Source organism: Pestalotiopsis fici (genome assembly GCF_000516985.1).
Source record: "Pestalotiopsis fici W106-1 unplaced genomic scaffold PFICI_Scf_1, whole genome shotgun sequence".
In the NCBI taxonomy this organism is placed as follows: Eukaryota; Fungi; Ascomycota; class Sordariomycetes; order Amphisphaeriales; family Sporocadaceae; genus Pestalotiopsis; species Pestalotiopsis fici.
The window spans coordinates 875273-898822 of NW_006917091.1; the positions used below are offsets into that span (position 1 = coordinate 875273).

At 47.2% G+C, this 23550-nt stretch overlaps 5 protein-coding genes across 5 annotated transcripts in view; 2 read left to right on the forward strand and 3 right to left on the reverse strand.

The window, feature by feature from the left end:
• PFICI_00278 (uncharacterized protein) overlaps positions 1–3606 on the forward strand; it is a gene marked incomplete at both ends in the record, with an annotated part of 5043 nt that extends 1437 nt beyond the window's left edge. Inside the window, 6 exons of the mRNA XM_007828859.1 lie at positions 21–49; positions 214–315; positions 386–618; positions 671–749; positions 819–1099; positions 1150–3606. Coding sequence (XP_007827050.1) covers positions 21–49; positions 214–315; positions 386–618; positions 671–749; positions 819–1099; positions 1150–3606 — 3181 coding nt within the window. The remainder of the gene's footprint in view (positions 1–20; positions 50–213; positions 316–385; positions 619–670; positions 750–818; positions 1100–1149) is intronic.
• Positions 3607–4747: 1141 nt separating this feature from the next.
• PFICI_00279 (uncharacterized protein) lies at positions 4748–7225 on the reverse strand (the record flags this gene model as incomplete). Its single annotated transcript, XM_007828860.1, has 1 exon — positions 4748–7225. The coding sequence occupies one exon, from the start codon at positions 7223–7225 to the stop codon at positions 4748–4750; it is 2478 nt and encodes an 825-aa protein (XP_007827051.1).
• A 4772-nt stretch (positions 7226–11997) lies between these two features.
• On the reverse strand, positions 11998–12845 carry PFICI_00280 (uncharacterized protein; the record flags this gene model as incomplete). Its single annotated transcript, XM_007828861.1, has 2 exons — positions 11998–12490; positions 12601–12845. 2 exons carry the CDS (start codon positions 12843–12845, stop codon positions 11998–12000), a joined length of 738 nt encoding a protein of 245 aa, XP_007827052.1.
• A 1677-nt stretch (positions 12846–14522) lies between these two features.
• On the reverse strand, positions 14523–16863 carry PFICI_00281 (uncharacterized protein; the record flags this gene model as incomplete). Its single annotated transcript, XM_007828862.1, has 2 exons — positions 14523–15837; positions 15953–16863. The coding sequence occupies 2 exons, from the start codon at positions 16861–16863 to the stop codon at positions 14523–14525; spliced, it is 2226 nt and encodes a 741-aa protein (XP_007827053.1).
• Positions 16864–21729: 4866 nt separating this feature from the next.
• Positions 21730–23038, forward strand: PFICI_00282 (uncharacterized protein; the record flags this gene model as incomplete). The annotated part of the gene is made up of 4 exons (XM_007828863.1): positions 21730–21879; positions 21930–22034; positions 22084–22478; positions 22537–23038. The coding sequence occupies 4 exons, from the start codon at positions 21730–21732 to the stop codon at positions 23036–23038; spliced, it is 1152 nt and encodes a 383-aa protein (XP_007827054.1).
• Positions 23039–23550: the final 512 nt, after the last annotated feature.

The following is a 23550-nucleotide window of genomic DNA, read 5'->3' on the forward strand; positions in this document are numbered from 1 at the left end:
TATTACTATCACCAGTATAGGAACAAGAACAGGTCTTACTACGATTCCGGTACGTATAGCACCCAAGTATCATTTTAATTCACTACCTATCCATTAATTAAACAATGCTGATTTCTATCAAACGCTAGCCGGCTTCACCGGGAGGGGCACAGACAGTTGTGTTTTACTTCAAATTGGAGCCCGTCTTTGAGACTGTGACTACTGACACGACAGGCCTTACAACATTGCAGCCCGCCTCAAGTGGCGGCACCCCTACTATTATCACTTTTGTAACGCCTTCAGCAACGGCGAGTACTACTACTAAGACCACGTTTGGTAAGACAACCTGTCGGCTCTTTTCCTATGCTCTGTCAGCCGAGTTCATCATTTGCTAAGATTGATATAGGTTCTGCTCCTGGTACATTCACCATTCCTGCGAGTGGATCTGTTCCTGGCACCGTTATCATCACACTTGTTCCTGACGCTCCTGCGCTTACCTCTTTTGGCGTTTCAACGGGGCTGACTCCGATTTCCTCATCTTCTCCTGGCGGTACTGCGACCGTTATTACCTTTGTCTCGACTCCCCAGCCAGTCACCATTACCCAGACCGGCACGACAACAGGTCTCACAACAATTCCGGTTCGTATCAACACCCGAGTATGTAATATCATACTAACATTCATTAAATTAGCCGGCTTCATTAGGAGGCGCAGAGACAATTGTGACTTTCCTCAGGCTGGAACCCGTTCTCGAAACTTTAACCACGTTCGGTAATGCAACCTGCCAGCGCTTTTATGCCTTTTATTGAATAAAAGGACAATTTTCTGATAGTTACATAGGTACTGTGGCTGGTACTTCCACAATTCCCGCTAGTGGGACCTTTGCTGGCACGATCATTATTACACTTGTTCCTGGGCAGCCCATCACGCAAACAACCACTGATTCGATATCCACTACGGTATCAGGTACTGAGATAAATGGCAATACGGTGATCAGCACCGAGGTCCCTGGATCAAGCTTTTCCACACAGCCAACTCCAGGCACGGGCATGCTTGCTACGGGTCCGCCAGTGGTTGTGATTACATCTGCACCCGCAAATACTATCACTAATACCACATCTGTAAGTATTGGATATATGTTCTGCACTCAGCCCACTGATTGGTCTTTCAGGAATCTACTCCTGGAACTTTTACCACTCATACTAATAGCTCTAATCCAATAATTACGCTGGTCCCCAGTCAACCGATCACTGAAACGACAACAGGGCTTGCCGGCACAGGGACTATCCCTGATACTGTGATTATCACCGAAGTCCCAATTGCAAGTTCTATTAGAGAAACTCCAAGCACGACGATGATTACACCGTCCACGGGTCAACCAATTATTATAGTAACTTCGACTCCTGCAAGCACACTCACGTCTACCATATTCACCGAGTTCACGACTGGATCGTCCCAGGGAACATTGACCAAAAGCGGCACAGGGACGAATCCCAACACTGTTATTATAACTTTGATTCCAGTCACGAAAGTCACACTCGGTCAATTTCCAGGTACCTCGACGGTTCCAGCAAATGGCAGTAATCCCCCGACCATAATTATCACCAGTGCCTTTAGGTCAGTAACGACTGTCTCTGAGTCGACGACTGGCACAACTACAGCTACGGAGACAAGTGGGGAGACCGTCATCATCACCAATACTCTCAAGACGACTTTTGTGCTCGGGCCCACGCCGGGTACAGCTACCTTGACAGCAGCAACAGGTCCACCAATCGTCGTGATCACTACAACTCCTGGTAGGACAGAGACTTTAACCACATCTACAATCCCGGCTAATGGAACGGTACCTGGGACGATCATTACCACTGACTTGTTCCCAGCCACACTCACAACGACTGTCATTGGCACGTCCACAATATCGGCAAGCGGGACAATCCTTGGTACGGTCATGGTAACTGATTTGGCTGTCACAGTCATGTCGACTGAAATCGGCTCTTCAGCTGGCATGTCGACCATCTCTCAGTCTGGCACTACCCCCGGAACTATTATTGTTACTATCATCGGCTCGACCATTACGTCTTTGGAGGCTGGTCCTTCAGTCGGTATATCTGTTACTGAAGTTGCTTCGACAGTGATATCGACCGTGATCGGTAATTCGCCGGGTACCTCGACTATTCCACAGAGCGGCATTATATCTGGCACTATTAATACTACTAATCCAGCTGCGATCACTTCGAGTGTGATTGGCACGTCAACCATTTCACAGAGTGGCACAACTCCTGAATCTGTTATCGTTACTGAAATTGCTTCGACTCGCACAATTATGGTTCTAGGTTCGACTCCTGGCACTTCTACTGTTTCCCAAAGCAGCACGATTCCCGGTATGATTATCGTAACCGAGGCTTTTTCGACCGCTACGTTTACAGAGATTGGTCCTTCAGCCGGCATATCAACTATTCCACAGAGTGGCACCATACCAGGCACCGTTGTTATTACTCTTCCAGCTGCCACATCTATTTCCACTCAAATTGGCCCTTTAGCCGGTACATCTGTTATACCACAAAGTGGCACAATCCCCGGAGTGATAATCGTCACCGCCCCAGCAGCTACAGTCACTTCGACTGTAACTGGTCAATCAGCCGGCAAGTTAACCATCTTTCAAAGTGGTACAATGCCGGGGACTGTCATCGTCACTGAAGTTGCTTCGATTACAATTACTTCGACTATAATTGGTCAGTCAGCCGGCACATTAACCATTTCACAGAGTGGCACAACTCCCGGATCTGTGATCGTCACCGAAGTTGCTTCCACTATCACTACCACGATAACTGGCTCCGCTGCCGGCACGTCAACTATAACCCAATCTGGGACTATTCCTGGAACAGTTGTGATCACAGATACACCATTTCCAACATTCAGTTGTGATGCTGGTGGCTATCTAATTCAAAACCGAACCTTGCATCGCTTGAACCTAACAACCGGGGTCCAGACCACCATCTCAACAGCTGTTGGCCCAGGGGGCTCGATCAACGCTTTAGGCTACAATCCTCTGGATAACTTCATGTACGGCGTAGTGGATTTGAACGACAAGCACACGTCGTTTCGCGTCATTCAGATTGCAAGCAACGGCAACCATTCACTTCTCTCTACTGTTCTCCCACCGACGGGCTATTATAATATGGGTGATGTTGACACAAATGGAACTTTCTGGGTCTCTGCGTCTGGTGTCCACTGGTCCAAGGTCGATGTGAACCCGAGCTCTACCACGTTTGGACAAGTCTTACAAAGCGGTAATTCGACGATAGGGTCTCAAAAAGAAGTGGCAGATTGGTCATACCTCCCCAGCGGTGGAGACTACTTGTACTCGGTTACATACTTGGAGGGTAAAGTTGTTCGGTGGAGTCGAACAAACCATACCTGGGAATCAAGGCAAACCTTTGAATCACTCAAACAAACTCGATTCGGTGCAACCTTTGGTGGGAGGTCCAACGTACTGTACGGCTCAGACAGTTTTCTTGGGGAAATATACTCAGTACCCATAACTCCAGGAACTGCCAAGAAGATATCTAGCGGACCTCGCGCACTCGCAAACGATGGTGCAAGGTGTGCTTATGCAGCCGATCCATAAGCTGCTTCTGCGGCTATACGTTCTTCTACTACCACAATTGGATCATCATCTTCTTGAAACCAGCTAGACTTCGGAAGCGCTCCAACAATTCGTCCGCGCGTGCGGCGCTGGCAGAGTAATTGGTGCCATGGAAGGGCGAAGGGAAACAAAATTGCAGAATCTGGTTGCCAGATTGCCTTACCATACTGTTCACGGATCTGGGTAAATTTCTATCAGATTCTTCCCAATCAGCTTCAAAGGTGGGACATCTCTGGTCAACCTTGTCATTGAAACTTTTTTTCAAGGCCATTTTCTCTTCTTTAAAAAATTCCACTTTATAATCGCTTTACTGCCCTTTAGACCAGCAGAATTCAGGTTTTGGTTGTATATCAGCTCAGACTCATTTGAAAATATACTTTCTTCTCGAACTGTGACATATGAGAGCTAAGCAATATGTCCCTGATGCCAATATTAATGTGAGGGAGCTGCAGCTTACCGTTTTCCAGGATATAGCCAGAACGGTCCACCTTCGCCGGGTAGACATGTCCTATGACCGCCGAATCAGTACTCAGGTCGGTGGCGTCCGGGGAATCCTCGGTGTTGTATGTTTTGCCTTTTTCTAATTCATAATTCTTCTCTTTCTTACTTAATTTTGAGCTTCGTTCGGCCGCGTTAGATCTTCCAAGACAAGGGACTAGTAGATCTTGTGCAGCAATTCGAATTCTGAGAGTTAAACAGGCATCAAAGTGTTGTACGATAATTTCTTGCACCCGTCCGAGTTATCAATCAAGTCACCATTGTGAAGCGCTTCCCTTCTTCCGCACCATTCCTTATGCCCGAAGATGGCTGTAGCTAATGACGTCTCCATTGCTGGCGGCACAGTCAGTCACGGAGCGCGCCAAAACAATGCTATATCGAACACTGGGAATCAGAGAATTAACAACTACAAAACTTTTCATATTTCCGATACTTTTTGTAAAAGCAGATTGGTATATTACATACGAGGACCTGAAGACGAGATGATCGAGGAAGCATTGAAAGATGTCTGAGTTGATCTCTAGACTACAAAAGAGAGGTGCTGAAGAGCGAACTCTATACCTACGCAGGTGATCAGCGGTGGGTACTGACTACATCAGTACGACAAATAAATAGCTCTTTCGCCTTATCTATTTCTTGTGATCTTTTTCATCGCGCTGAATCCCGTAGTAGGTGGCTTCTCTAAAGCCGATGAAGTTGCCGAACTAGCTGGTATCCTAACAATTCCAATTTCTCCTGTCTGGGGTGTTTTCACCAGTCTGACCCGATAGTCATCCTTCTGAATAAGTTTCTTAATGGCCTTATCGCCTGAGTTAGTAGTCTTCTCCAAAATGTCCCGAAGCTCTGGATTGGCCAGTTGCGAGATTGTATGCCAGATGTTGTTATAAAATGAGTGGCGTGCGTTCCTAACAAAGATCGTTGTAATTGTCATCACGCAGATCATTTGCACAACCACCAAAGTTGCGACTGATACGAACCCAGCACAACTATTTGCTGAGCATAGGCCGGGGGCTAGGACGGTGCGAGTTGTAGATACAAGTGCCTCTTGGGTCTCCTCTAGGGTGTTGAGATAGGTCTCGTACACTGACATAGCAACAACAGTGAGATGACTCTGTATGGCATCGGCGGCACGATTGGTAGTATTAATGATTTCGGTGAACAACATTCCGTTCAATGGGTGTATCATTTGGCCAAAACCTTGACAATCGTCGCACGTTAGCACTGTTGTATTTGCTAACCATCCATACGACATGTCGGAAGTGACCAGGACCTCCTGAACTGCGGATGTAAGGTCCGAAATGGTAAGATTGCTGTCCAGGAACTGAACCACTCGATGTGCGAGACTTTCTGGAGGGCCATCATCGGGCGGGCCATTTATTGACATTGCTAAAATGCCCCTGTCCTCATGACTCTTTCTGGGCCTGTCGACCCCCATGTAGGTTCTCACTTGACTTGCATTGTATTCGAGTGATGTTGGTAACCAGTCTATGACGGGCTCCTCCAGGGGTCCTGATGAGCTCATCCGCACGGACTTTCGCTCCATGTTGAATGCAGAAAAGCATAGAGTCGAGTTCACTAAGACTCCAGGCATAAATTCATAGTTGTTCCACTCTTGATAGGGTATGATAGCTCCGTGATGATCGTCGGAAAAGAGTTGTGCCACTTGCGGTGAAGTCATATTCGTGGCAAAGACTAGATGTATGCTAGAATTCACGATCCAAGGCTCATCCGACGAGGACCAAGTTCTCTCCATGCTGAGGTTTCGAAAAGCCCCACCGACAGGATCTAGGATGCACGGTACAGTTTCCCAATTACCACGGTCGTAGGTATACGGCAGGTTGCACTGAAAATAAGTTTCCTGGCAGTTGGTGTTGCTGCAAGGCGGCGTATCGCTTGCGTGCGCCTCACTCAGGCTCAAGGCGTATCGCAGTAGCCCCGTTACTGCGACATATGGCGATTGGTCATCATAGTAACTAATTTTAGAGCTGATGTTAGGGCGCATACATGCAACTCTAGAGCTCATGATCATTGCGTTTCCCTCGAAATATCTCACTGACGTGCGATTGCTGCTTTCGGGAAATGGGAGGAAACCTCTTTTTATGACGCCAGTATCGCTCAAGCCATGTGAAGACGGGGTGGTATCAGAGCTGTGCTGTTCTTCTCCAAGCGCCATATAGACAGGAGCAGAATTTTGGTACTGGCCTGGGACGTTTCGAATTATGAAGTCACCACGTTCGAATCGAACCAGGCTTGGAACTTGCACACTTTCGAGGTCCCCCACCATCACAAAGTTGTGAAGATCAGACAGTAGGATGGTCGAGGTGAACTGGAGGCCAATCGTGACGGTCGTGAGAACCAACAACAGCCAGAACTCCGCATGCTGAAGATATTGAGAGTTTAGGGGCACCAACATCATTCTCAGTAATTTCATTGGCCCGTCGTTGAAACCCCTCGCCACCGAAAAGTACGCTGCGTGGGACTTTTTGGTAGACCGTCGCTCCAGGACTAGTGCAGCGATCATGGCAGTGCATACAGCCGATTGTTGAGAGATGGTGACTCGCAGAGCAAGAGCGCAAAGCGTCACGGCTTGTGGGATCCATCCATTCAGCGCCAAACGCCGCCAGGTGTGTGTCGCACTGACACCCTCGCTCGCTTGGCCGTGCCCGAACCAGATGAAAGTCAGGAATATTAGTATGGCGACAGTCCCCCCATGTCCTCCAAGGATAAAGAACAATCCGGATGTCCCAAGTGATTCTTTCCAGGACAAACGTGAAGACCCATTGAGTTCGTGTTGAGTCTCGACTTCTGCGCCAACATCCATTCCTGGTGTCTCATTGGAAGTCGGAAGTCCAGATGATTGTTCAGACACAGAGGAATGTTCTGAAACCTCATGCCGACGTTCGTCTTGAACGACTTGCGTGACTGATTCGAGATCTTCATTGTCATTCAACAATTGAGAAGGGCGTGGCTGAACTTCTTCTTCCGCCATGGGCTGCCGACGAAAAGTTGCTTCGCGAGATAATGTAATTACCTCCTCAGGTATATCGGATGTATCCTGAGTATTCAGGCTTTGCATAGAGCCCGGCTGACTAGTGGTGGGCATTCTTGGGCAACGAAAAAAAAACCTGCGATCCTGCCAGCAATGTATTTTGGTGGCAGTCTGCTTAAGTGAATATTGCGGGCTATACAATAGATCAAGCATCAAGAAGTGGACAAGGGACAATTTAATATAAAAGCTCAGGATCTGGCTCTTACTAATTGCTACAATTTTAGAGTCCTTCTAATTATGGATGACAAGATCAAGAATTCTCCACGTCAAACTCACGTCCAGGTTGCACAAAAAGTCTCAGCCAGATGTCCCGTCCCCCACCATAAGACAACCCTGTGTCACCCAATACACTACCTGCAGGTTGCCACTTACGTTAGACTAGAAGATGGCTGGCTCTGGAACTCCAAATCGGATGACTACATAAAGACATTCAATGGCCATTCTTCATCGGTGTGGACCGTGGTAGTCGACGACCAACGATCGTATAGCCAGGATTGCTATAACGTGGGACCAGGAAGTATCAGCCAGTAACAGCAACCACTGCTCAGCAGTTGAGGTGGAGGTAGACGGTGGTGTAAACCAGGAATGGCTCGTATACATGTTCATACTTGAACCTTGTCTTAAGGTTTGTCACGCATGTGTGACCGTCGGGGCCGAATGTGCTTCACACCGCTAATGCTGAATTGTATATTTAGATTGTGAGGCGAGCCACGGCGTGGGATACTCGCAAGGCTCCTGTCACGGAGCATACATGCTATTGTACGAAGATGGGCAAAAAGCGCGACTCGTTTGTGGACTTGGAAATTCGGCAGTGTCCCTTCACGTACCCGGCCCGATAACGAACCAGACACGCCCACACAATATTAATACCCCAGCCAGAACTCCGTACCATAATTCTCCCCTTTAAGCTAAGTACTGCATTTAACCATAACGCTAATCCGTCCTAATGCCGTGCTTATCAGTAACTGTATAGTAATAATCGTTCATTGAAGCAACTCCGGTCGGTCTCTCATGACGACGGAGGTGCGTAGTACTGTTTCACGGTGTCTTCGGCATAATTGTCCGATCAAGGCCAAAACCATTGTTGTCGACTATGTTTAGAAAGGTATCGTGACGCTCAGCCTCGAGTCAATGCAACCAAGGCCAAATTCCTCAAGGCAGAAAAGATCGTCTGCGACAGAAATGGACCGAGAAGCAAGCGGTTTGATGCGCCACAGTGTGGCTGGGTTGTGTGGCACCCTTCGAGTGACACAACGGGAAGGGTTGTTTAAGTCTGTTTGCACACATTATTTTCGCAGATGTAGACCATCTTTATTTATACTCTTTATTTCAGATACTGGTCGTATCACGGTTGAAGATATTGAGCGGCAGTTCCATGGAAGAGGTCTCGCAGAAGCCCTGAAATGAAATTAAAAAAAATCCTTTCTGTCCAGGAAAAGATGATGGCAGCACTTATCGCGCACTCGATCCACAATCTGAACGCGGTCTTGCGAAGGCGAACCCATGTCATCAACACAATGATGGCATACTGTCATGTAAAGGAGCCCCTAACGACTGAAGTTCTCGAATCGAGGGAGTCTTCTCTTCATCGTGAGTTTAGAATACCATAATTTGCTGCAGACCGTACAGAGATGCTGCAAAAATCCATGATTATTGAGCGCGGTGGGAGACAGGGTCACGAGATGTTTTATTAGCGTGGGAAGGGCTTTGACTTTGCCACCAAACGATCCGACCGTGCTCGTGGCTTCTCGCAATGGCCACTTGGAGGTTGTGCAAAGGCCTTTTGGGCATGGGGCAGACTGGAGTATACAGGATGACCCTGGACTGGATGCCCTGTAATAAACTACATACGTCTTTAAATCATTACTTAATTATAAGGTATGCTATGGCATAGTTCGTTTCTTTCCTTTAGTGCCGTCAGATCAAAAATGCTTTTATATATTCGAACCATAAATTAACTATATACTCAACTCTGCGGCGTTACTTTGAGGCATTTCACTTAAAGCTGTGGGCTTTACGATCCTGTGATCTGACTCGGAACCAAGCTCTGGCTTGTTGTACCCATGCTGTTGGTGGCCTGGATTGGCCTGCGTGGCAAAATGTGTATGTTCCACTTCTGGCGCCCTCGCTGTCCTCCTACGCCGTCGATATAGCATCCACAGTCCAACTGAAATCATAATAACTCCAGCTCCAACCCCAACCCCAATGCCTGCCGCAGCACCCGATGACAAGACGTTAGGAGTGGTATCTGCATTCGAAACTGTAGGACTTTGACTCGCTAAAATCGACGAAGTGAATGCACTAGCAGTTGACGTCGAAGTCGTAGGCACGAAACCGGTCGCTGGCACTGAGAAATAAGCTATCAAATCCTTGGGTGCCGCTAGATTGAAACGGTCCAAGCTAGGATTCGTGCAGTCTGGTCCAGTCGCATTGTCTGAACAGCAAGCCCAAATGTCGGCATCGGGTAAGTAGACTGCATCGCCGTCTTTGTGGTTCTCTGAAAGCAACTCTATTAGTCTTTCCATAGACAATCACTAGGAGGTGGTACTTACGACACAATTTGGAGCAGTATGTTCCAAAAGATGAGTCAGTACAGCCTGCGGCGTAATACCCACTGCCTGCACTTTGAGAATGCGTGTACCCACAAAGACCTCCTGTGAGACATGTATCTGCCGCCACACAGCAGGGGACGGCTGTTACTGTGTCATTTGGAGTCCCACAAGGGTAAAAGCCTATGTTGGTAGCAATGACATTGTTTGAGGCAGCGTAGCAAACCATCGCGTTTGCAAGGGAGGGGAAAAGATGAATCTGCCCTTTGGACAATAAAACAGGCAAAACAATAGGTCGGGGGCTTCCTTTTGGACTCGAGGAGGGCTTGATGATACTATATGCGGGGTTTGGATGTGTACAGTTCTTATGTCATACAGTGGCCGTGGATCATGATCTTGGGTGGGTGGAGGTATTCCGGGAATGCCACCAATAATCAAATAAGGATGAAACAGGTTGAATGGTGATCAAAGTAACAAAGTGTATTTTTGATCGCTTAGCAAGATTGATTCGTCTGCGCCAAGGTCCCTGTACGGCGCAGACGCATAATATCATGCGGCATGGCGGCTATTTGAATCTGGTAAGACCCGCGGCCCAGCATTCCTCTGCACACGCCAGGGCTGTCAGAGGTCAATACGGTATCGTCAACCTGCCGGACCACCACACCCCCAAACATCTCCATCGAGAAAATATCTGCCTTTTCGTCTATCCAATCATGTCGCCCCTTCAGCTTTCGAGCCTCGTGGGCGCCTCGCGCACATACCCATGCTTATCAATTGGAGAAAATTGCACTTTCGCGTTGGACTACATGAGTTGAGACGAGGCTCCAGCCTGAAAAATAGTTCATGTCCTCCACCTTCTCCTCCCTCACCATTGTATTATTGTTAAGGCAGGGGCAAGCAGTTACCTGCATTTGATTGGTATATTTACGTAGGTTGAAATCAAAGTTCATTCAGCATCACCTGTATTACTGAAGAAAGTGGCCGAAGCTAGTGCTCGTATAAACGCTCGATGGTCAATCTGGTCTCCTCCCACTTCTCTCCAGAATGATGTCTGAGCATAATTGGGGATCGACCGGCCATTGTGGCAATACGGAGTGATGTGAGGAAATATGTGGAACCTTGTGATTAATCGAAGCTACCAGAATGGATTATATTCTTGTGTACGCAATATTTTAGCACTTTTGAGGCGAGGCTGAGATATATGTTAAGTACCAAGACACTTTTTGGTAGAGCCAGCTGACGGCGCTAAGAAGTTTCCTGCAGTTACCCCTGCTTATTTGCTTCATATTCTTCTTATTATGGTGGTATTCTGCGATCGACATGCAGTAAAGTAAGACTAAAGCTGCCTAACATATTAGGGGCCTGTTAGGGGATGAGGCTTGAACGGAACTCGGTGCTGCCTTAACTCATTGTGTTGGTCGGTTCACCTACTTCATAGCATTTCTTGTGGTCACAATAAAGAATTTAAGCATACTTCGAAAGCTCAGAATTTACCTCCCGACTAGGAGTCACATTCATAGTTGAGATATACCACCTAATCGTCTGGGAATGCTCTTCGGATTTTCAAAATCGACGAGCATGCAGTATTGTTCCCGGAGGATGACAATTTTAGACTCAGGTTCAATATCTGTCAGCAGCAGGACCTAGCCCCTACCAAAGAGAAGCTAGGACCAGTGCATCATTCATGTCTTTGCCCCAACACAATAATTCAATACTGAGAATTAGTGTCAGAATACACGGAACACGACCTTTCACTTCCCACCAAAGACAAGCGAGCAGCATTCGCCGCCACTGCGTCTCAATGTTGCCGTATGACACAAAGCAATTATTGCGCTGGCCATTTGGAGATTGAATTGCCGCAAGGTCTTTTTTGATTCAGAGATCAACGCAAAGAAGGACGCCGAGACAATATGTGCACCGGGATATCGTGCTCCAAGCTAGAGTTAGGCAAGCATTGATGGAAAATCAACATCTTCCCATAACATGAGCTTGACGATCTATCCTGGTGCGCTCGAATCAACGCGGTCAATATCTCCCTTACGAATTGCAGAAATCCCTTCGGCCTCATTGAAGACGCTAGTCTGAGCTTGCAAACAGCTTGTTTTCCCTATGACAAACTTGTGAAAAGATATGATAGGTATGGGTAATAGTTGTTGTATTAGTTGAGTTGTTCACATCCAACAGAGGTTGGATGGTCAAAGATATATACATGTGTGGAGAAGCGCTCCACTTATTCCTACATTTTGACAAAACTACTGGCTCTCGGCTACAACTCCACTATTCTGTGTCTGTAGGGACGCTTGATCTCGCAAACAACATCTCATATATATGCATATGGCCATATCTTCTAACAAGAGAGGCTGGCGTCTCACCAACGCCCGTATCATCATAGTTGACGATGGAAGGATCGGCACCCGCATCTAGAAGGATGCGTACCGCGTCTTCCTTTCCTAGGAACGCTGCATAGTGAAGAGGGGTTCCGTTGCCTGTCGTTTCGTGATGGATAATGTTTTTGGCGTTTGCTCCCTTACTCATCAAACACTTGAGCATCTCCAGGCCTCCCATTGTTGTTTGTCGGAGACAGCTATGAAGAATATCAGGTTCCATCCTGGCCCCGTGAGATAACAGGGTGTCAATCGCTGCCCCATCTTGAACCAGAGGCGCAACGACTGTAGAGCCAAGCGCAGAGACTCCGCGTTCGTTGGTCGCGTTCGGATCTGCCCCTTTGGAAAGCAACCAAATCAGCACATTTGGCTTATCGGTGGCCAAGCTGATAAGATATACTGCCAAATTAGTTGACATTTCTTTTACAACAGCCACATGACTACTTGCCGAATGAGAGGACCGCCACACTCCTTAGAGTTGAGATCTCAGCCATACGCTAGGAATACCTCGAGCAGGCCAGTATCAGCCATCCTGGCAAGGTGAATAAATGACGAGGCGTCGAGCTTGGCGCCGCTGGAGAGCAAAAGACTAACGATTTCCGGGTCGCGGCGGCATATGGCTTTGCTCAAACTATTCCCCAGTTGGCTGTCCCATAGGTCACGAGGTTGGTTCAAGGTCGCCTGCACATCTTCGGCTCTCCCCTCCTTTGAGGCACAGACGAGGTCGTTTGGAGCTTCCATCTTTGGGTACTGAAATATATTTTCAAATCAGTTTTCCAGTTCCGGGAAGAGTGTGACAGACAGCCGTGCCTGGTAAACACTTGCAAAGAAAGAAATCGAGGGAGCAGGACACTGGCTACTTTATCAGAATTATTGGCAATCATGGTAACTTCTGTTGGTTGTAACTATTGCGCCGTACCATATAACCACTATTAGGCTAGTTCCTAGTGTGGAGCTTCACATTTTGTTCAGCTAGTGCAATGGTTTGGTGCGTCAGTAACCAACATGGAATAAACGCCGCCACTTGTCCCTCTCTGCCAAGACCTTGGGATTAGGCAGCCGATGTAAGGTTTCGGATGACATAACGCCATGTGGCAGCCCCCAATGATGGCTCAGGATTCAGCCCTGCTGTGAAAAGACCCATGTTAGGTATAATATTTGTTGGTATATCAGATGGAATTGATCAAATACCACGGCTGTCAAAAGTATAAGGATACATGGGTGGGGAAGCGCCCCATTTAAGCTTTCATTTTCGTTGTATATCTCTAGTGATAGCATATTCCAGACCACGGCGTTTTACGGTAATGGAAATATAGAATGTGAAATGATTTCATGACCGTACGTATACTTTTGGTGTTTGAATTGGTTCTACCAACCTATAAAAAAGAGCTGATAAAGAGCATACCCGAGCAGGTGATCTGCAAAGACGACCTGATCCGCGAATGGGGGCTTTACTACAATAATTCATGAAGCATTTGACGGCCGATTAAATCACGACATCATCCAGTCTTATATCAGGCCCCACATCAGCTAAAAGAGATTGCCTAATAAGAAAGAGTGACTTCGTTTTTACCCCGTTGCGCTAAACTCGAGGCTGGTGACATATGATTTGCGACCCGACGGTTGATAATTACATTAAAAACTCAAACATATCAAATCTTTGACAAGAATCAGCAATCAGTCGATGAAAAAGCCACATGTGCACTCTCGCATCAAGACATCTAATTCTAAAATTAGGAAGTCGCAGGCCCGAATAAAGAGTGCCAGTGTGCGGCCGTTCGCGGGCCTTGATGCGGACTGGGCATCTCAGATATGCAACAGCTAGTGAAAAAGTAGATCAAGTGCAAACGCACGAAGCGAAGATCATTGTTCGTAACTCGGCGTGCACATTGCCTGATTGTTCTTAATTATCGCAGAATTAGTGTTCTATGCCAACGCCGATCATAGTGCCCATTCCCTCGCTTTATGTAACTGATTGAAGGTCCAGGCTGTATTGATCATGTGTCCCATACATTTTATCAGCAAAGATTCTAAGCTTGCTAACAGCGTATTCACGAGATCTGAGAACTCCAAGCCCACCGCCTGGCCAACACTCTTAAAAGATGCCAGACCCAATCCGCCGCGGATGCCCCAAGAACTATTGACTATACTCGCTACTTCTGCGTCGAAATACGCTAATCGATCGCCTTTCATCGCATTGTTATTAATAAAAGCTGATTTTTAAATGTTTTCTAACGATAAATAAGTGAGATACTCGCATTTGAGTTAATGCTAAAGGAAAAAGGAAAATTAAAAGGTGATAAATATAATCCTAATTATTACCACATGCTTTAATTTAAAGCGGGAAAAATTAGCAATCTCTTTCTTGACTTTCCGTGACAATTATTCGTTTCGAAGTCGTTGCAATAATGACTAAAGTTATCTAATGCAGACTGTATGTACCAAATCTCTCATGCTCGGTGGGTCCAGGTCCATGATCCAGAGGGTTCTCTCAGCCCGTTGGAACAACTTTTCTTTTGACGCGGTATTGGGATGGGATTCGAGTTCCATATCGCTTTCTAAATCACTCAAAGCATCATCGTCGACAGCTTCTATGGGTTGCTCTCGACGTTGGCGGGCTGCTATGTGTTGCATGAAGTCCGACCGTCTAATTAACTCGCCCGGATCTCCACCCCATGCGCCCTCAAGCTTGAAAGAACCCAATTTGACATATTCAACTGGCTCTGCAGCCGAAGGTATCTGCTGTAGTATGAGACCATGGTTTGTTTCAGCCAGATGATCCATATATATCATCAAGAAGCAGAGCTCCTGGGACGGGTCAAGGTCCGATGGCCACTGCGGCAAGTCCCAATAAACCTCATCTACCCGGATAGATTCCAGTGGATTAATAGAAGGCCAGAATGGGTTTTCATGTAAGTCCGGAGTGCTCAGCGCATGAGAAAATGTCAATCTGCCGACATACTCTTTGTACGGAGGCTTGAGTGTTCCAAAGAGTGCAATACCTCGAAGTGTCAATCCTTTGCTGATTGCCGGGGGTTTGCCTTCTTTGAACTCGGGGTCCTCTACTCGAATCCAGGATAATCGGTATTGGCTCCCCAGATCATTATATGCGAGATCATATTCGACTTTCCCATCAAGGCTGGCCCAGGACCATGATGGCGCAATAGAACCATTCAACCGCGAAGTTCGAACTATGTTTTGGTCGGCTCGGGCTTCGTATTGCTCTTTTTTGGCTCCGTAACGAGTCCAGCAGAGCTGTTGATGGAAATCGACACTCCATAGCCCATGAACATACATGTTGAGCGCTGGGCTTTGTGGGCGTTGGCTTTGTATAAGCTGAATCTGAGTAGCCAAACCTGACAACGCCACAAGTTTGTCTGTCTTCCTCGTGAGGCCGCACGACGAATAATGCTCAACAATCTTGGACCATGTATCTCGAAAACTTGCTTCACTCATTGGTACCATGCCTCTTTTCCGTACTGAGCGAGTATTCGAGCTGTTCCATAATTCATCCGGTAGCCCTTCCGGACACTGTTCGTTGGCAACAAGCTCAGGACATTCCCAATACACCTGATGGGCAGTGAAGCTCAATTGCCTCAGTGCTAGATAGCGCTCTTGAGTGACCCAAGCACGAGAATTTAATGGTGCATTGGCCACATCATTGTCGTATGAAGCGGCGTTGGAAATCCGGTATGTTGAAAAACCACGTAAATCGCAACCGAAATCAACAGATCTTTAGTTCCAACATGTTAGCTTTCTTTCTTTTTTGGGAATTGGACCGTAAATTTCAAGATTGTCGACCGATACGTTGAAATTCAATGAGATTACCACACATGCTGATGACTTACGTGAGTTGCACCAAGGCCAAGTCCCTCGTCCGAAAGAAACCGCCCGAACTATCCGAAGAGCAGCTCGCAGCGAGATTGCAAGCCGCCCGAGCGTAGACCAGACCCATCTTCGCTGATTCTTCCTTCCAATCATCATCGTCATCCTGTACAATGCAGAGACAGTCGATCCAGATGTAGTAAATTCCCAGCGACTTAGCGACCTCGATCGCGTCGATGAAAGTCTGAGGAAGTTTTGCGATCAAGTTTTGGCCTCTTTGTTTGAAATTCGCAATATTTTCCTTCTTCAGGACCTCATGAGAAGATGAACCCCAGCAATGGCTCAAAGTTGCGTATGGCCCCGCAATACGCGACGTTTCATCGATCAAATTCCAACAATCGGGATCGTCTTGCCGAATTTCGACAAGCCTGGTGGGCTTAAATGCTCCCACAGCGCTCAAGCTGCGACAACGCTCGTGGTGTCTTTGGCACGCTGTGTACCAGTACTTCCACAATCTTATGCTGCTACGTGTTGAGACTTCGGGCTCTGAATACTCGATAGGGTTGCCTCTGACGTCAAGACACGATGGCGACAGAAGAAATCTCACACCGCGGTGGTTTTCGGCAATTCTAATCGCGAAGTATCCATCAAAATCTTCAAAAATCAGATCTACATCTCCATAGGTTAAATCGATTTGCCAATCAAACCTCGCGAAATTGACTGGTTCAGTCGCCTCTCTCAAACCCGGATTCTTTTCGCAACAATAGTCCCAGAAACTTCGACACAGGAGACATCCTATCTCGGTCGAGCTTCGCAGACTCGAAAGACTCGTATGAATTCTGAGGCTTGTCCCCTTCCAACGAAAATAATTTTTTTCGTATGGAAGACGACTTGGTCCAGCTTTGATGGCTTCTGCGCAGAGTTGGCATAGCATGGCGACAATGTCCTGTCTGTGAATTAGACTGAGACTGGGCTGGGTACAGTGATAGTAGATAGTCGCAGAAAATACAGTCTCGCATGCTAATGCGAAAGTGAAAGTTTTCAAGTGGGACGACAGAAGAGGAGGATAGACGGTCAGCAGGAAATCATCTTATGCAACCCTGGGGACACGTCAGTACTGCGGGTATCTGCATGTGGTTATATATGGAGAATTACGGGTCAATCGGGATGTCATCAGTCACCGGTCACGGTCGCCACGACAGCTTCATCATTATTCTTTGGAAGGACATGTGGCAAACACTGGCAGGGTGACTATTTCGTGCTGGACCTACCAAAGGCTTCTTATGAGAGAAGATCGAGACAAGGACTTATGGCCGGTATTCTTCTGTATTTTCGGATGTGAAGTAGGGGTTGATTGCGCATCATCTATGTGGGGCGCCAGCTGTCACATATTACTTCGCTGACATTTGTTCCATTGACGGTGTAATATATTGGCATATGATGTACGCTGGGCGGATATGGCTCCTTTGACTCTTTGCAGCTTCATGTGTCGGTACGATCGAGCTGCCGGCTGTTCACTGCGCTTGATATTGTCTGGGCGAGTCCTGTTTGTAAAACATTAGCACGCCGTATACGCGAAGATGACCGAATTGAAGACGTGTATAGCACTCGGCTGACGTTATGACTCTTAGTGGATTTGCTAACCGTGAAGGGCAAAATACGGGCATGCAAAAGACATGTCGGTTGGACCAAGACAAGCAACCCTGCCTACCTGCCACACCTCCGAATTCCACAACTTTCAGATTATTCCATAAGACCTTCATATTTCGCCTTCTCTATCAGCTACTTCAAGCTCTTCCCATGATCAGTGCCTTTGGCAAATCTGGAGTTCAATAGCAACTATACTATAGACGGCCACGCTAACTACAGCCGTTTCTGCGGGTTCTTCGGATTCCATGGAAGGCTGTATGTAGTAAATCGATGTGTACCTGAATATTCAGTTGAAATTATTGCGAGGGATTATAGCACCCGATATTGAGCTAGTCGCCAGACAACATTATATGGATGGTCGACTCGTGTTGCTGTTTTAGCATCGTAGAGTGTTGGTTGGAAGGGACACACCTAAAATAAACAACCCCGAGAAAGACATTGTTGTAAGCGGAAAGAGACAGAAGCTTTCCCTCATAGGATTCATCACTTCTTAGCATGCAGCAGTGGCAGGCATTGTGACTTTACTCAGACTTTGTTTTGTTGCTTTTTCAGACTTTATGGAACCGGAGCGCATGCATGAGCGGTGGAATCGAATACATATTGGGTATACCCTTGATGCAGATGATCCGAACAAAGGCTCATAGGTAAGTAAAATAAGCGATATTAATTGTGCTCGAGAATCTTAAAGTCGAATTAGTAATTATAGAAACTCCAGAACGAATAACAGAAATTTCTTGATTGAAATGCTTGGGTCTATTTTTCGTGATAGCTATGGTGAAGCACTTTCATCTATGCTTAGCATTCTAATGAATGGAGCTAAAAAGTCTAGAATTGAGGGTTTAACTGGTGCCAGGTCTCTGTGTGAATCCCCGGGAATTGTCCCGCTCCGAATCCGCAATCCCCGCCCGTTGCAGATCACGGAATGACACGTCAAGTTTGTACCTTATCAGTGCTGGGAATAAGTCAAGTAACTTAAATCCGGACCCCCTATTTGACTTACTTGGTCAAGTCAAGCCCAAGTCTAGGATCTGGGCTTGACTTGCTTGGTATACTCATGACGAAGGGTTATTGGGGGTGTGTAAATGTAGTGGTATTATGGATAGAGATGAAGAAGGAAGGAGGAAGTTCCCAGCTACATAGTATATAGTACAGCTCCAGAACTCGTTATCGGTTCTTATCAGCTTATCTGCATTATCAGGCAGTGAGCTCCAGGCCCCAAGGCATCATGCGCCACCCAAACAATAGGTATGTTGGAGCGCTGTTCTGAGTACTGAGCGTGGTTTTTACTCATAAAAAAAGAGATCATCGAGTGACCAGCCGCTCAATCAAAAAACAAGGTGCAATTGCTAACGGTAGGTCTCTCAACATCAACTACCCGCAATCTCCTGACGCTTGCATTTACATAGATTTGAGTATTCGAGGTCTGATCCATTTCAACCCAGGAACCAAGCTCGAAGAATCCTACGATGGCTGTTCTGGTGGCGTGACGGATGGCTGCTACCCAATAATTGATGCTGCACTAGCTGCTGCAAGGTTAGAGATAGACGGACATGTTGATCGCCGAACCTTCGCTGCGATACTTAGCAAGCCCTCCAAGTCCCTCATCTCTTTTCAGACTGCCTTGCTCGATATTCTCATCTCAATTCTCACAGACAGACTCGGTTCTGATCAACACAGCCGAAACTGCCTACCTAGTATTTACATAATTTCGCTCAATATATGTCGTACTGACGTAGTCAGTACCCACCGCAGATCACCTGCTTGGGTATATAGTCGCTCTTCAGCACCTCTCTTTTGTAGACTAGAGATCAACTCAGACAACTTTCAATGCTTTCTCGATCATCTCGTCTTCAGTTCCCCCTTCACACATCGGCTCAGGTGAGAATATAACCATTAAGGCTTCCGTGTTTGGGGTCAAGACGCCTGTAATAGTGTCAGCGTAGCACTCAGAGCTTATGAGACAACACTTTCAGGGTGAGTTGGAATTTTTCTTCTTCTTCTCTCTTTTGATCACCTTATGCATACTTTGACGGCACAAGGTCCAGTACGCCCAAAGCCACTGCAGTTTTCATGGCTGGAGCCGGCTCAAGAAGTCTCGCAAGCATTATAGATACCGACCTTGCTGCCTGAGTGGACGAAATCATGCGCAGAATGACGACTTGCTCCGATGGCCAGACTTTGATAATAGCCACCTACCTTCCAAACGCGCTGCTGGGAAGCAGGTAGATTAGGGGATCTGTGTTGCTAAAGGTGCTGCAGCGATGGCGCAGGAGGGAGGTACCCTAAAGGACCTCTTGCTGATGAATTTGGCCCCTTTCCATTTGAAAAGGGCCAGGAACTACCGTGGTTAGCTTGTGTTTGACTTCGTGGGTCTTATGAATTCCTGAACAATACCACGTGCAATGTTTATATTAAGCAACCTGACCGTGCGTCGTTTGGTCACTTATAATGGTTTCTATCAGGGCCTTCCTTGTCTTTCTTTCTTTGTTTTTAATATCGCTTTTTCTTGGCAGACGAATGGCTGCTGTGTTCATGCTTGAGCGCCCCAACAGACTGGCACAGGAAATCATTCACAGATGTGTATGTACGTGACTCAAACGGATTATCAACTAAGCATTTCCATTATAATCAACCAAGCACTTCGAGACCTTCGTTGGACCGTGGGTGTCATTAACTTTTAGTGATCTACAAATTACACCTCATAGTGCGAATATGCACATCTATTTAGCATATATATACCTAGGTATGTAGTATGCAAGACATGACCATGTGGGCTTTAATCTAACTAATAATCATCGCCAGTCGGAAGATTCGAGCAGTGGCATATGTCGTTACCACTCCTATGCTATGACTCTTAGCTTCCAAAAATGGTCAGATGTCATCAGAAATAGCCTGGCGCCAATGTAACGAACCGTCCCCAAGAACGACCTTAGCTCCCCTTTGCGCTCACTCGCGCGGAATCAACATGTCGAAAGCTAAACTAGCTTTACTGGAAATTGACAAGTGCTCACCAGCGTTTCTATGGGATCGCGGGTCAAATTCCGCATCGATTTAGTCCCTTTGAGAAGCGGCAACACAGATGTGCAAGCTACAATCATCCCTAGCGGGCTACCTCAAGGGGCAATTTTCCAGTCACGTCCCTGGAGGCGCAACTCAAACCTAACAACGCCGGGATTATGGTCCTAAAGGTGAGCCAAACTGAGAGGGTCATTGAACATGGCAGAGATTACCAGCTGACCGACAGCTCCGGAGAACCTTAAGCTCAAAGCCAAGAGACTGCAAGTCTTTCTGCATAAAAGATCCAAATTTTAAGCTTCCGAGGTATCCCACAAGCTGGGCTCTTCCTAAACAAGGAACACGGTGATCCACTTCCACGTGCTTGCCCGTCAACGATCCTCTTTTGGCGCCGGCGGCCCGTAAAAGGAGGTCTATCGCCGGGCTCCCCACAACGGCGCTGTCAAAGTCTGTCGAGCTACCAGAAGATCCATTTCCATGCGCAGAAGCCAGGAACTCGTCTCGTCTGCCCTACCATGTCATGGATGCACTTGGCCACAATCTCGAGTACTTATCTTCCGCTCTACCCGCACCGTTTGCGCGTGTCATGTCTTGAAGGCGCGCCGCTTCTAGACTGTTGTCCCTAGTGCCCTCAATTTCTGGGTGGAATGGTATGTGATTGGCCGCATGGTTAAGATTGAAGATCTCACTGAGGCCGGTTCTCTGTCGTACGTACCAGATCTCCGACCTTGCGAGAGCGCCACGCTGGAAACCTAGCCTTCCATCGATGGCCACCGTGACGCTATAAACGCAGTGGCGATCCAGACACTTGGCTCCGCATCTATTGTTCGAGAAGACGCCGTGCCCCGTCCAGCCCAAGCCGCTGATTTAGTTGCGGGCCAAGCTCTCAATCAATGTCGATCAGCCGAGCTCCTCTTCAGCTCTTCACGAGCACGTCGCACTTACTCGGAGGAGCTGGGTGTCATACATAGATATATAGTGGTGTGCATGTCCCTTGCATAGTTTAACGAGACTTGCTGGCGGTGGGACATCTCAGCTCGATTATCATATTATGATTGAGTAACAGCCGACGCTCCTTTTTCTATTTCCTTATCCATTGTGCTTCAACCGGGGATCCGGACGTTTAGCTTTTACCATGGCTTCCGATACTCGAGGCCCCCAAGTGGCTGCGGTTACGTATATATTTTTGATCATGTCTACTATCGCTACGCTGCTCCGAGTATACTGCCGTGGTCGGGTGATCAAGGCATTCGCCATGGATGATTGGCTCGCTGTTCTTGCCCAGGTAGGTCCTAGACTTCTCTCCCTCGGCCATGCCCCGCTCATGCTCAGCAGCTCTTCTTCATCATCTTCTGCGCCTATGAAATACAAGGTTTTATTTATGGCACGGGGCAGCATAATAGCAACCTTTCTATGGAAAACCGCCTCAAGGCTATGCAGGTAAGCAATGTGACAGCAGCTAGGAAGAGAAAACTCTAATACGTTATAGATGTGGTGGACCTGCGAACCTCTTTACGTCCTGTGCAATATGTCCATCAAAGCCAGTATTGCCATCTTTTTGCTACGGATCTGTGTCTCCAAGGCCCACAAAATTGTTATTTGGACAGCCATTGGCATTACTGAGCTTTATAGTTTTGCCTTTTTTATGCTTTTCGTCCTGCAATGCCGTCCCACCTCTTTGTTTTGGCTCCGATATTCCAGCGCTCCTCCCTCAGGAACTTGCCTGGACCCCTCAGTCGTTGCCAATGCTTTTTATGGTTACTCTGCTATTAGCTGTGCAACCGACTGGACATACAGTATCCTGCCAATTTTCCTTGTATGGTCGTTGCAGATGGATAGAAAGGTCAAGATCTCGGTTGCTGCAATTTTAGCTGCCGGTGTCATGTAAGACGATTCCCCTTCCTCGGCTGCTTATGCAAACGATTAACAAATGGTCCTACAGTGCCTCGAGTGCGACTATCGTACGATTTCCGTATCTACACTTTTTGACCGACACCGATGACTTCCTTTACTCGACTTCGGATATCGCCATGTGGTCCACTATTGAGACTGGTCTCGGTATTACTGCTGCAGGAGTGGCAACTCTCCGCCCGCTTCTCAAGACCTTCTTCGGTGGCTCATCCGCGCCTGGGCACGGCACCTCGGCCCGTCAGTGGCACAGAACCGGAAGTGGCCACCCCGGCGGCGAGGACGGCTTTGATATGCACGACCGCGGCAACAAGGACTTGGGAGTCACCACCGTCGTCGACTATGGTCGCGCTCGCGCCAAGCAGGATATTGAGAGTCAGAAGATGAAGGGCGACAATAAGTCCAATACGTCAGACCCCTGGGATGATAGCTGTAATAGCAGCCAAACAAACCTCACCATGAGCCCTGAGCAGGGCGGCAACGGATGGAACATCACTGTCAAGAAGTCAATCGTCCAGGTCAGTGATGATGCTTAACTAAGCATTAATCACACTGATAGACGGCTTTGTGGTCTATAAAGTAGTCAAAATAATGCAGGAACAAATTATACGATTAAGCTATAAGCATTTTAATGCGCAGCTAAAAGTGCTCAGGTAGCTTTTACGCAATTATCCACTTCCATGTTGGTAAGGCGGCAGCAGACTTACTCTAGACCGTTGATTGAGACGTCAGCTTCAAACGTACCTACCAATTGCTATGTCATATCATTCGCTCGAGTCTTTGCCGCAAATTGAAGTCCTGCGAACACACGCACACTTTCATACACGAGGGTCTCCATTCAGCGCCCCAATCGTGTCTGAGCGGGCTAATTCGTCGGCTTAGTGGTGTTGAATTAACGCTGGGACCATCAACCCACGGGTAATGTTCATTGCCCAAACCAGACATGACCCAGATACATGATAGCGAAGCTTGCAGACCAACACCCGTGGCTGCAATAATAATAATAACAATAGTATAAAATTTTAAAAGAAAAATTGAATTTTCATAT